The sequence below is a fragment of the Crocodylus siamensis genome, chromosome 6, assembly GCF_052110815.1.
Source record: "Crocodylus siamensis isolate JL-2025a chromosome 6, ASM5211081v1, whole genome shotgun sequence".
NCBI classification, from domain to species: domain Eukaryota; kingdom Metazoa; phylum Chordata; order Crocodylia; family Crocodylidae; genus Crocodylus; species Crocodylus siamensis.
In genome coordinates, this window is record NC_143400.1 from 35499144 (window position 1) to 35512906 (window position 13763).

The 13763-nt window shown below is 51.2% G+C and overlaps 1 protein-coding gene across 1 annotated transcript; it reads right to left on the reverse strand.

The window, feature by feature from the left end:
- Positions 1–3516: 3516 nt before the first annotated feature.
- DUSP26 (dual specificity phosphatase 26) lies at positions 3517–9125 on the reverse strand. Its single transcript, XM_090054477.1, has 4 exons — positions 8957–9125; positions 6388–6665; positions 5693–5907; positions 3517–4236 (listed from the first exon to the last, which is right to left on the reverse strand). The coding sequence occupies exons 2-4, from the start codon at positions 6564–6566 to the stop codon at positions 4037–4039; spliced, it is 594 nt and encodes a 197-aa protein (XP_089910603.1). The 5' UTR covers positions 6567–6665; positions 8957–9125; the 3' UTR covers positions 3517–4036.
- Between the last annotated feature and the right edge of the window lie 4638 nt (positions 9126–13763).

Consider the following 13763-nt stretch of genomic DNA (forward strand, 5'->3'; position numbering starts at 1 on the left):
GCCCCGCAATCCTGGCCTGCTGCTCCCAGCTCCCCAGTGCATGGAGCAGGGGACCCCCTGTGTGGGCCCGGGGGGTGGGGGTGCAAGCAGCCTCTCAGAGGCCAGAGCTCTGCCAGCCTTCAAGGGAAAACCCACGGTTTCCCATGTTTTTCTCCTTTCAAAGGAAAAGCCACTTTTTAAAAAGTTTGTTGATCTGTATTTAAAGTTTGTTCACAACGCTTTCATGCATTTTCATGATCCACTTTTGGATCGCGACCCATGGGTTGAGAAACAGAGATGAAGAAGCCTTCTCTGACAGTCCTCTACCTGCACAGCTGTGACTTGACACTGGAGACAGAAGTCGCACATAAGCCAGTTTAAGTCATCAGAAACTGGTTTCAACCGGTAACAGAACAGAAGTTCAGTGCACATAACCCAGTTTCAAAATGGCTGAAACCAGTTTGAGATAAACCTGGTTGAATGTGGTATCCGACTTCACTGATTTATGTCAAACCAGTTTAATGAAACTTCTGTCCCAGACCCTGGTGAGCAGGGGCAGGACTAGGAGATGTACCTCTGAGTTTCCCCTACAGGGCTAGTGACCCAGGACAGGCTTCTACCCCTGCTCTACTAGAGGTGCTGGGATACTGGAGGACTTCAACCTGAGCAGCACATTGGTGGGGAGTGGCCACATACTAATGGACCAGGAGCTGGGCATGGCGGATCAGAGATAATCCTGTCCTGGAGCGGCTTAATTCTGAGCCACGTAACGAGTGCTTAAAACCGCTTTGAGGTATTAAAGTGCAGACAATCCAGGGGTTAAGAGCTCAAGGAGCTGCCCAAATTACCACGTAACGAGGCCCTCAGACATGTTCCCGCATGGATGGCAAGTCCTGCCCTAATGAAGTGCCTGGCGCAGAACACAAGGAACGTTCTTCAGTTCGGTGCTGCCCTCTCGTGGCCAGTGTGTCTGGCTCCCTGAGCCCTGCTTGTGCAAAGGTTGTAATAATGAATGCTGCTAGTAGCAAGGCCCCTGGGAACAGGGCACGAGCAAAGCTGGGCTGGATCCCTATGTGGGAGTGCACTGGGAGCCACTCGTTCCAAATGGGGAAATCCCTGCAGCTTGGCGGCTTCTCGGCTTGCTTTCTTACCCTTCCCTATATTAGCCAATGTGTGTTCTGCTATGGGTCTGTGCCTGAGCGGGAGCTAAGACTCTCCCTGCTCTTCTCAGGACTCCTCCAAACTCCTTCTCCAATTCTGATAGCTCCTCATTGGGGTGTGTAAATGAGAGTCCTGCCTTAAGAGCTTCCTGCTACTGCTCACTGGGGCACCTGCAAATTGCCTTGCTCACCCCAGCTTGGGGACTAGACACTAGCAAAGGGTCCAGGGCTGCTTGGATAAATATTGACTTCCTGCCCTATCCTCCCCTGGCCATTTCAGTGTAGCCACAACCAATCACAGGCGCACCGTGCTTTTACGAGATCCTGAACAAGTGCCGCAGCTTGTATGGCCTGCAGAGCGCAGGCCCCGTGACCATGAGCAACCACAAAAAGATCCAGGAGACGGTGAGGCTGAGGGACACCATGTCGTTTGTGGACCTGCTCCCAGGTGACACATGTCAGGCCATATGGGAGCGCATCGACCACAAGGACCTGGGTAAAGACCACAAGGACCTGAACTGGCTCATAGCCCACCGAGCCCTGCCAGCGAGGTCCCGGAGACATAGAGAGGGTCAGCTGGGGAGACCCAGCTGCCCGTGGCTCAACTGCCACAGAGCCACCAAGACGATCGACTACCTGCTCTGGCTCCGCACCTGCGCCACAGGGGTATGGAAAAGGATGGAGCAGCTCTGTGAAGTGGTGACCGGTGACAACTGGCTAACCCAGAGAAGTGGCACTGTCCAGGCACCTCACCAAGCACCAGGGGAGCCCATCGGCCCACTTTAACCAGTTTGTATCCCGTGTCAGGAGCACCCTGGGGAAAGCCAGGAACCTCCTGTTGTCCAGGCACACGGACATAGAGGTAGTAGGCTGTGTGAAAATGGCTCTGAGCAAAACTCCAGACCTACTACCAGGAATCAGTAGTGGAGGATGGAGAGGACATGGCCAAAGCCATTTTGGCACAGAGGCGTGTGGCATAGGATCTTCCAACTCCCACCTAGCAGGGAGGGGGGTGGTGGCAGCGAGGAAGAAACAAGTTGAACTGAAGACAGCGACAGCAGCAGCCGGACAGCAACACGGACAGCAGGTGAACTGAGTATGTGACCCCGCAAGCAGCTGGGGGGAGGAAAAAAAAGGGTGGCCTGAGAGACCAGAAGTTGCTTGTGTGTCTACAGCGTGACACGGATATTGTAACAGGTCCGGGTGGCCAGTGAGCCTTTGCATAGGTGCACGGGCTACGCGGACACGGTTTTTGTAATATGTTAAGGTTTTTTTTGTGGAATGATACTCGGAGTGAGCTTTTTAGGCTTTACGCCCACTTCATGGAAATGGGAGGCTCCTCCCTAGTTTGCTCCTCTGGCCATATGGCTGAGGGCAAGCAAAACTCGGGAGCATCTGTATCCCAAGCCTCCAGGCTTGGGCCTGCATGTAGGATGCCTGCCAAAGACCTTGGAAACATCTGAAGCTTCAGGTGGGGGTGGAGGATGTTTGCTGGTTATAGGGCCACTTTTGGTTCTGGACTGACTCATGGGTTTGGACTTGATTTGGCTGATTTGGCTTGGAACAGGAAAAATTTCCTTAAAAAAAAAAGTTCATCCACCTGGCAGAGGGACACTTGGCACAGGCTCTTTCAAGACCCCGCAGTGGGGAAACAGACAGAGATAGTGAAGAGGATGGCAAGACAATAGGATCAGAAAACAGGCATGAGGACAGCAGCAGCAACAGCAGCAGCAGGTCCTCCAGTGGAAGCAACCGTGAATGAACTGAGTTTTAAGCCCCGTATTCAGGGACAGGACTGAGAGACAAGGGGAGATGATGCCTTGTGGACAGGTGCAGATATTGTAATGGGTGTGTTTGTTTCTATGGTGGGTTAAGGAGGCAGTGATATGGGTATGGATGTGCATTAGCTCCTCAAGGTGTAGGTCTGTGTTTAGCTCTGTAGTGCTCTGTGTTTAGTCCCACAGTCCCTGGCTCCTTCCCTCCAGCAGCTTCTGAATGATGGTGCCCATTCCTGGGTGAGAAGAAAGGCTGGCTGGGCCATTTGGTAGCATGATTCAAAGCCTCCACCATAGAAATAAAGGGAAACAAATGCCCTCCTCCCGTCTCACCCACCCCTGTGGAGTGGCGGCTTTCATACAGATGCATTTTGCTTCCTTTTCATTATGTTGACTTCAAAGGGCCTGGGAGAGGATCATAAAGAGCTGGTCGGACCCTCCTGAGCCCTGCATCATCATTGTTGCTGTGACACGGGACATGGAGTTCCCTCCAAGTTCATTTCAGCCCTAAGAGAAGTGACCACTAAATACTCACAGTCGGGAACCCACCCCATCTCTCAGTCTGGACCAAGATGCTCCAGCCACAGAAGGGACAGCTAGACTTTCTGTTTCCCTTGCAGTATTTTTATTCTTACAGGTAAATGTTTGACATCAAGGACTTTCAAACTCTACAGTAGAGGGTCTGTTCCCCAGGCCATACCCAGGTCACAGAGAAATGGACACACAGCCTGGGTCTGCCAGGAACAAAGAAAGGGCAAGGCCGGCTGGGTGAATGGGTCTGCCGGTTAGGAGGACCAACCCTTGAGGGCTTCCCTGAGCCATCAGGGAGTGAGAGCAGCCTGAGACATGGGGCCGAGTCTCATCAGCTGCACCTCTGAGGTTAGAAGGCTTGTGGGGGAGGCCGCATATTGGGCCATTGCAACTGCAGTTGGGGGAGCAGAGATCTGTTTGATCACTTCATATAGCTGAGGCTCCTGGAGGACCCCAGGCAACTGGATGGACGGGGGGGAGTCCCTTGCTTCACTTTAACCCCTGAGTGCCTGCACTGTGATGAAAGCCCTGCGCTGGCTGCTCATGTGACAGCAAATTTCTGCTGAATGTCATCCACTGTGCAGCACCCCCTCAGACCCTCCGCTTCAGCCTCAGAGAGTTATCCAGAGTGACCAGCTGGCGCAGGAAGCCCCGGTTGGGGATGATGCCACGGTGGTCCTTGACAGTCTTTATGGCTTCCACCAGGGTCATGTGATGGCGGATCATGAGGTAGGCGAGGACCAAGGTGGCCGACCTGCTCACCCCAACAGCACAATGCACAAGGATCCTTCCTGCAGAGAGAAGAGCAGCAACATCATAGCATGATTTGGGTCTCTAAAGGGAACCTAGGAAAGTGCCCTAGTGCGGTACTGATGAGACAGTCCAATCTTAGTTAGGATACAGGACGTGGGACAAGGTGGCAGAGCCAGGTGGAAAATGGAGGAGCAGGAGGGGAATCCAGGGAAAGTTCATCCCAACATCGACAACCAAAATGTTTTGCTTCAGAAATGATGCCTTGTGGGATCTATAGTTTGGAGGCTTTGTGCTCGCTTTCTTGTCTTTGGGATGAATGCACTGCTCAGACAATATGTCCTGTGACCCAGGAGAGTCCATCCACTTGGTAAGAGTCAGTGTATTAGGGCAGTCCCAAGACCACGGTGCATCATGGAAAAGAAAGTCTGCTTCCTCTCCCATGAGTCTCTTTTCTCTTCCACTCAGCAGAAACCTGCTGTCACGTGAGTAGCAGGAGCAGGGCTTTCATCACGGTGCAGGCACTCAGCAGTTTAGGAGATAAAGTGCAGCAAGAGAAAGCCTCCTTCCTATCCCTTCCTTGGCTCTTCTGAAGCAAAACATGCTGCAGTGGGTTACCCAGAAAGGTGGTGGATTCTCCATCCTTGGAGGTTTTTAAGGCCCGGCATGACAAAGCCTTGGCTGGGATGATTTAGTTGGGACTGGGCCTGCTTTGAGCAAGGGGTTGGACTAGATGTGACCTCCTGAGGTCCCTTCCAGCCCTCACTTTCCATGTTTCTATGATTCAAAGTCCACCATGGGGTCATAGTCCCTAGGGGAAGAAGGGACCTAGGACAATGACATCCCAGTTTCCACAGCAGCCTACAGCAGCTTTCTCAATCCAAATGTACATGCATGTATACATGTGTACATGTACACATACATACACACACACACACAGGGCCAGGATGTTTTGTTTTCAGTGAAAAGCATACATTTCCCAGGGAAAATGAAAAATTAGGTGAAAAGCCAATTTTCCATTGAAAAGCAGTGCTAATGAACATTTTTCACCCAGCCCTATTCCACAGCTCCTGTGAACTAGACTTAGCTCTGCCTGCTCAGGGACAGAAACCACAGACACCTCTGTTCCTGACTCTCCATACCCCAGGACCTTGATAGTGGGTCAGGTCCCAATATCAGCTGGAGCAGGCCATGGCACTTTGCTAATATGTGCCTGCCACCTTGCACAATGACATGGAGGGGTCAGATAACAGTCCAGAACGGGGGGCTGGGTGTCCTCCCAAATGGGGGGGCAGTGATCTGGATGCACCACCGCATCAGTTAATTTCGATGGAGTTGAGTGTATAGGAGGCCAGATATGAAACTGGGGAGTCATTGCTCTGTTCCAGCTCCCTGGGGTTGAGGAAACAAGGGGGTCAAAGAGGTGATGAGGGCTTTGGACACTGCCTCCTCTCCCTCCTGGATAAGGTCCTTTCCTGGCTCATCTCTGCCCCTCACCTCTTCTCTCGCTCAGTGCCTGGTGGATGAAGTCGGCGGCGGGGTAGAAGTGAGGGCTCATGTCGAAGGTGGGCGAATCGTGGGCCTCGATGCCCAGGTAGTGGATGCCGGTGCCCTCATAGTACTCGGCACCCCCCCTCCACTTGCTGTGTGAGGCATTGAGGATGTGGGTGATCTGCAGGTGAGCCAGCTCACGTCGATTGGCTGCTATATCCCTGTAGGCGGAGAAGAGAATGCAAAGGGTTAAAACAGGGTTTTAACCCTTTGGGGGTTCATGGAGGATCCACAACACTCAGCGTGGAGCAAAGCCTGTTTGGAAGAGGCTTGTGCAAGCACCACCAGCTAGAAGAGGCAGTGATGGTATAGATCAGAGTGGCCTGCTGCATATTTTTGGCTGGAAGGGAAGCGTCCACAAGGGGATGGAGTTACCATGGGGACAATTAACATTAGGTAAATTAAGCTGTGTCCACTTTGCAACCCCATGTGATTTTAGCCTGGGTTCCTCAGGTAACTCTTTTAATCCTAATCCACAGCCCCTCCCCTCCCATTCCTGGGCTCCCCGTGCCACTCAGCCAATGCCCACTGACCCCAACCTACTGCCCCCTGCTATTTGAGTTGTGGGCCCCCACACCCCCAGGGCTTGTCAGGATCCATCCATATGATACAAGAAAGAGTCTCCTTGGGGTTGTACGTACTGATCTCCCAGGTACAGTCCAGGCCAGACCTCATCAGCATGGTTACAGGCTGTCTTCCCTGTGTACAGCAGCCTCTCCAACTCGAAGACACTGAGGATGGGGTGGCTGCTGCGGTCTTCTGGAGTCTCTCGGCTGGCTGACCTGGAGCTGCTCCTGGAGAACCTGGACATGAAAGCCATTGGAGTGGCTGTATCCCACAATGCATCCCTGTGGGCTGGTCGAGGCCGGGCCGTGGCCGGGATGCTGCTTTTGCTGCGGTTGCCACCCACTGTCTTATCCTGGAAGCAACAGAGGCTATTAGGGAAACCACATCATCAAATGCTCCCCCATGGGATTCAGCCCTAGAAGCCCTCCCAGATCCAGATGTTTTTCCTGGGGCCAGCAACACCAGGAGATGCCAGATCCAGCAACTCCAGGCTGAGATTCATAGGGCCACTGACACTGGAGTTAGCTGCTGCCTCATCAAAATACCCTTCAAGGTGGCTCTACCAAGCAAGCTCTACCTCACGAGCTTGGTGCAGGGAGCAGGGACTCTCTATCCAGGGGTCCCTGACATGAAGAAAGGGAATAACATTTCATCCTCCCTGCCTAGGACAGCTTGATAATGGCAGAAGCAAGAAAAAGAGAGAGCTGGGTCCTCTGCCCCTGGGCAACACTCCCCATTTGCCATGTTCCAGCTCTGCCATGTCTGAGCAGTGCCACGCCGGCCGGAGTGGCTACCTGTGGTTTTGTATTTAGGGGGCGATGCAGTTGTTCAGCTGCTGCTTTCCCCCTCTGAGGAGACCGCAAAGCTTTTCTGCCAGCATAGTGAGGCCAGTTCAGGAACAGGCTGTGCCAGCCTGTGATCAGAGGAGCTGGCATGCAGTGACAGCTCTGGGCCGGTTGCCAGGGGCTGGGGCTGGGGCTGGGGCTGGGGCTGGGAGGAAAAACAGGTGGAAAATTTCATATGGAGATACGTGGGGTCTGGCTGAGCTTTGTCTTGCCACATACCAATAAGAGCAGCCCATAGCAAGAAGCAATTTTAACCCCTTTTGGGAGCTCTTTTAACCCCTCTGAAAGATCAGGAGGTGACTGGGGAGAGGGGTGCTTCTCGATTGCTGAGCACAAGGAGACTTATTTTAAAGAAGAGCAGCCAGAGCATGCCGTGCGGTGCTCCAGACCATGCTCCTCCTTCCTCCCACCACCAGCGAGCCTCCCAGGATAATCTCACCCAGACCCAGAAGCTAAGCTTCAGCCGTGGGAACATTTTGCTTGCTTGCCGTTGTCCTCCTGATCACGGCCAACTAACCGCCACGGCTGCTGCCACCGTTAATGTACTTTGCCCTCTCCTGCCCCCCAACAGCACTGCCTCAGCTGTCGCCTGGAGTGGCTTCAAGTGCTCAGGAGCACGTCCAGCCTGTCACTTCCCAGCCCCTCTTCCCATCAGCAGCTCGGCACCAGAGCTAAGAGGGGGAAATGCAGTGACCTTAGATTTACCACTGGGCTGGCTCAAACCATCCATCCACTTGCTGTGACATCCTGTCTCCAGCAATGGCCGGAAGGCAGCGGTCCAGGAGGAAACACTCCCCAGATGCCCACCGAACAGGACAGAGAGGCTGGAGACATTTCAAGGAGCCTGTAGATTCAGAGTGGGTCCAGAGATGCTCAAGATATGCTCCTTTCCACTATCGCTCCCCAAAGTGGCCTGTTTCAGGTGCAGGATGTTAGATGCTGCTTTGAACATAACTGTGCGGTTTACGGACCGGTCTGTGCTGGAAGAGCAAGCTCAATCCAGCTCTGGCACAGCTCACTGCAGCTGCCTCTGAAGGTAACAAGAACTGCCCAAGCATGCGCCATGGTCCTTTTTTTGACCCTGCACCAGCTCTGGTGCTGTGCTGAACATTTAACTTGCTGGTTCCAGGAATAAACAAATACCTGGCAAGCCCCTCAGCCAGGACATGGAGGCCAAGACAAGCAACACACTTACTATGTCACTAGTGTCCATCTGCTCAGGACACAGCCAACCTTGCCTGACCTTGACTGCAACACATCCAAGCCCTGCCTGTGTCTGTGTCCCGTGGATCGTAGGGGGGAGCTCACGAGAAAGGGTCTGATATTTCTCACAGCTCTTAATAGAAGGCTACAAACAGACCCAGGACTGGGTAAGAGGCTGCGAGCCACATCCACATCCACTTTGGGATGTAATTCCCCGCCCTCGCGATGCTCAGATACAAGGGGCTTGAGCTGGAAAATGTCACTGGTTGCTACCCAGAAGATGAAAGACCACAGAGCAGATCCCCCCCAAAACATCCTTATTCCCGAAACCTCCCAGGTGGGGTGAGACCCACACTCACAGCAAAACATGGAGCAGGCTGCAGCCTGCAATGCCTCACAGGTTCATGGCTGTCTTTGCAGCCCCTGCCAGTCTCACGCTGCACTGGGAGGGAGGAGGAGAGAAGCAGAGAGGCAGACAGCCCTGCCTACGCACATGGCTCGGCACAGACATTATCACACTCATGCAGGCTGCCCAGCCCCACCGAGACAGACAGATAGACACGCAGGAGGGAGATGCCCACCCCCATTACCCTACCTTTATGCAGACTGTGATTTCTCAGTTCAGGGCGAGTAGTCTAGTCATATCCCGTCAGCCATGTCTTCATACTGTTGCTGCTGCTGTTTCTGCTGCCGCCGTGGAAAGGCTGATGTATGAACATCTATTTTAAGGGATGACATGTCCAGAGGCAGGTTTGTTTAGATCACACTGCGTTTGGGGGGTGGAGAGGAAGAGGAGGGAGACTGGCACAACACACAGCCCCACAGACAAACATGCACACCCCCCTCCCCATGCATGTAAATACTCATACACAGCCAAATAACACAGATCCAAATGCACTCCCATAAATTCCCCCCAACCCCGACGTGCTGTCTCCCTCTCACACACGCCTGTGTGCAACAAGCCACAGAAAGAAAGACACCGATCTGGCTGGCAGCGGCGCTTGCTGAAATAAATGTGCGCACACAGTTTCAACCATTTCAGTTCACCTCAGTGCCTTTTTCCTTTCAGTTCATCTGGCAGAACTAGCTAGGGGCTAATTCACCCAAAAATGGAGTTTCAGAGAGACTGAAGCAATTTGCAAATTTGGATCAAATTGAGTGAAGAGGCACTTTCAAAAAAATGGGAAGAATGTAACAAAATGTCAAAACTTTTCAGCAGGCTCCCACTGTCCCATTTTGAATCTGAAACACTTGATTCTGGCATTTTCAAACCAGAAATTCGCAAACTTTTCTTTGGGAACAGATTTTTTTTTTTTTTGCTGTTTAAAAAGTGATAGAAATTCAAGTGTAAAAAAAGGTAAAAGGTGCCCAAGTGGATCAAAGAGATAGTTTGAGACATGAAATGTTTCAATTCAACTAAACCACATTTTGGGGGAAAAACCCCATCTATTTTTGTCTGGGTAGGACTTTCTGGATCCTTATAGACACTATCACTAATACTTGTGACCAAATCAATCTGAAATGGAAATATCCTGACTCCTAAATGGTACTTGCCACAGCCTGTTGATGATACCCTGACTGGTTCCAGAGCCGGTTAACTATCCTCTTACTTTCACTGTTGACTGGAGAGACTATAACGCATTTCAACTTTATCACAACTTGTCTCCTGTTGGGTTTTTGGCTTTTTTTGGCTGACACTTTTGCCATTTTCATAAATAGTGTCAGTTGCCTCAACTGGAAAAAAGATATTTGTTTGATTTTTTTTTCTCCCAGCTCAGTTGCTAATGGATAATAGAGTTCTTATCATTTAAGGCATGGGTTCAGTTCTAACGCATGACAACAGCAACCCTTTGCTCAGCTTCTGGGATGTTATTGAAATTAGCTCAGGGAGGCAAGGCAAGGTTATGGGCGGGACACGACTGGATTCAGGAGAGCTGTGTTTGGTTTCTAACTCTGCCACTGACTTCCTGCATAATACTGGGCATGTCTCACAGTCTGTCTCAGTCTCCAATCTGTACAATAGGGAGAGTAATATTTAATTTGGGAAGATAGAGCCATCCATATTTGGGAAATGCTTAGATACTGCAGCAATTGGGGCCCTATGGCTGTGTCCAGATGTGTGGGGACGTGCACTTGGAGAGACAAAAATAGTAGCGGCACAAATTTGTTCTGCTACTTTTTGCTGCAGCGCACGCCCCTGTATGTGCAGTTTGTTGAGGGACAAATTGTCCCGCTTTGGGCAAACTGACCTTGCCCAGCTCCTTCCGGCTCCCAGCCAGAACACAACTGAAGAAGTGGAGATGGTCTGGCCGGCAGCCACATTGTCTCCCTGGAGGACCAAGCCTCTGTGTCTGCCGGCGCACACTCCTGTCATATACACTGTGCCACATTTTTTTCTGGCACTTTTTTTTGGCTACTGGGATTTCCCAGTAGCAAATTTTGGCCCTGCACTGCATGTTTTAACATTCTCTGCATGTAATTTGTGGTGCCACAAATTGGTTTGTGGCACCACAAACTGCATACCCCGGCTCATCTGGACACAGCCTATAGGTATATACATGTCTGTCCCTAGTAGAAAAGTATCTGCCAGAAAGAGGGCTAGAAGTATGGTAATCTCAATATAGAAGACCAGAATACTGTGGCAATATTGATTTGCAGTATATAATCCCGTCTATGTGATGTCCAGAATTCCACATGCATTGAAGACCCTGCTGCATTCATAGATTGTATAGATTTCATAGACATTAGGGGCTGGAAGAGACCTCATGAGATCATTGGGTCCAGCCCCCCTCCCCGTGCCACAGGCAGGAAGTCAGCCGGGATCAAGTGACCCCAGCAAGAAATATATCCACCTATTTTTTGAAAGCGTCCAGAGCAGGTGCTTGTACCACCTCTGGGGGGAGTTTGTTCCAGTCCCTGGACACACGCACGGTAAAGAACGTTTTTCTTACGTCTAGTCTAAATCAGCCTTCCTGGAGTTTATGGCCATTAGACCTTGTTATCCCTTGGGGAGCTCTGGTGAACAGCTGTTGTCCCAGGTCCTGATGTACCTCTGTTCAACATCTTCATTAATTGTCTTGTTCAACATCTTCATTAATGATGTGGGCATTGGAGTCAGGAGTGGACTGGCCAAGTTCGCTGATGACACCAAACTCTGGGGGAAAGCATCCATGCCAGAAGATAAGCGGGTGATCCAGGCTGATCTGGACAGGCTCAGCAAATGGGTAGACGAGAACCTGATGGTGTTTAACACCAAAAAATGCAAGGTTCTCCACCTTGGGAGGAAAAACCTGCAGCATCCTTATAGGCTCGGCAGTGCTACGTTGGATAGCACTACAGAAGAAAGAGACTTGGGGGTCATCATTGACCACAAGACGAACATGAGCCTTCAATGCGATGCTGCGGCTAGAAAAGCGACCAAGATGCTGGCTTGCATCCATAGATGCTTCTCCAGCTAATCCCGGGACGTCATTCTCCCCTTGTACTCGGCCTTGGTGAGGCCGCAGCTGGAGTACTGCATCCAGTTTTGGGCTCCACAATTCAAAAAGGATGTGGAGAAGCTTGAGAGAGTCCAGGGAAGAGCCACGTGCATTATTAGAGGTCAGGAAAACAGACCTTATGACAACAGGCTGAGAGCCACGGGGCTCTTTAGCCTGGAAAAGCGCAGGCTCGGGGGTGATCTGATGGCCACCTATAAGTTTATCAGGGGTGACCACCAGGATCTGGGGGAACGTCTGTTCACCAGAGCGCCCCAAGGGATGATGAGGTCGAATGGTCATAAATTACTGTGAGACTGTTTCAGGCTGGACATAAGGAAGAATTTCTTTACTGTCCGAGCCCTCAAGGTCTGGAACAGTCTGCCAGCAGAGGTGGTTCAAGCACCTACATTGAACACCTTCAAGACCAAATGGGATGCTTATCTTGCTGGGATCCTATGCCCCAGCTGACTTCCTGCCCTTTGGGCAGGGGGCTGGACTCGATGATCTCCCGAGGTCCCTTCCAGCCCTGATGTCTATAAAATCTATGAAATCTCTTATGTAATTGTAGGTTGCTACCAAGTCCCCTCTGAGCCTTCTCTTCTCCAGACTGAAGAGCCCCAAGTCCCTCAGCCTCTCCTCGTATGGCCTTCCCTCCTGGCCTTGGATCACATGAGCCTTTATGTCATAGACATTAGGGCTGGAAGGGACCTTGAAAGATCATTGAGTCCAGCCCCCTGCCCCAGGGGCAGGAAGTCAGCTGGGGTCAAAGGATCCCAGGAAGATAGGCATCAAAATGTTTCTTAAAAGAGTTCCAGAGTAGATGCTTGCACTGCCTCTCGGGGGAGTCTATTCCAGGCCTTGGGGGCTCAGACAGTAAAGAAGTTTTTCCTTATGTCCGGTCTAAAAAGGTCTTGCAGGAGTTTGTGACCACTGAGCCTTGTTGTTCCCTGGTGAACAGGCGTTCCCCCAGATCCTGATGCACACCTCTTATGTACTTATAAGCAGCCACTAAGTCCCCCCTGAGCCTGCAGTTTTCCAGGCTGAAGACTCCCAAGGCTCTCAGCCTCTCATCGTAAGGCCTGTTTTTCTGCCCTCTGATCATGCACGTGGCTCTCCTCTGGACTCTCTGAAGCTTTTCCACATTCTTTTTAAATTGTGGAGCCCAGGATTGGATACAGTACTCCAGCTGCGGCCTCACCAATGAGTCAAGGACAGATCTCAAGCAATGTAGAAGGATGTTTGCTCACAGCTGTTTCATGGAAATGACATGTCTTTCTGCGTAACGGCTGTGCTGCCATGTATCACAGTAAAGTTGGAAATTCTCATCCATGCCTGGAGATGCTCCTCCACCTCTCAGAGAAACACTGGCTGAGCATCGTAAGGGAAGTGTGCACTTTTGCTGCCCTGGGGTGTCTCTTTAGTGTGGATAAAGAGAGGCCTTCACTCTCCTTGGCCACCAACACAGTACATTTCCAGTTGCATGCAGTTCACTTAAAAAGAAATGTCTCGACTGCCCATCATTCAAGTGTAAACCCAAAGAAAAAGGAATCTCAGAAATAAAATTAGGCGGATAAATGCTTTGGCTGAATGCTGCCTGCAGGGCACTTCCTGGTCATTTTAAACAGGAAGATTTTCATTCTGCATGTTTTTAAACCAGTGATAATAATGGAGATGCTTTGAAAAGTAGCCAAAAGACTGCAGCACAGCTAACAACTGCCTCTTGGATAATGAAATCTTCAGGCGTTTTGAAATGCCTGGGCAGCCTCAGAGACTGAAAACGTCAACAAGCTGTCACCTGATGAACTTAAGGGAAGTCACTTAAATATGAAAGCAGAGCTATTTGCATGCCCCCTCCCCCCCCCCCTTCACTGTTCCCTGAGCTGCAGCAGAAAAGGATTTGGTCCCATATTCCCCATTTTCTTA

Excerpts from the sequence above, each read along its gene's own strand:
- DUSP26 (XM_090054477.1), bottom strand. The coding sequence starts at position 6,566 with ATGGCTTTCATGTCCAGGTTCTCCAGGAGCAGCTCCAGGTCAGCCAGC. Across the intron at positions 5,908-6,387 it reads GGACTGTACCTGGGAGATCA|GGATATAGCAGCCAATCGAC; the intron begins GTACGTACAACC and ends CTCCGCCTACAG. Across the intron at positions 4,237-5,692 it reads GGCACTGAGCGAGAGAAGAG|GAAGGATCCTTGTGCATTGT; the intron begins GTGAGGGGCAGA and ends TTCTCTCTGCAG.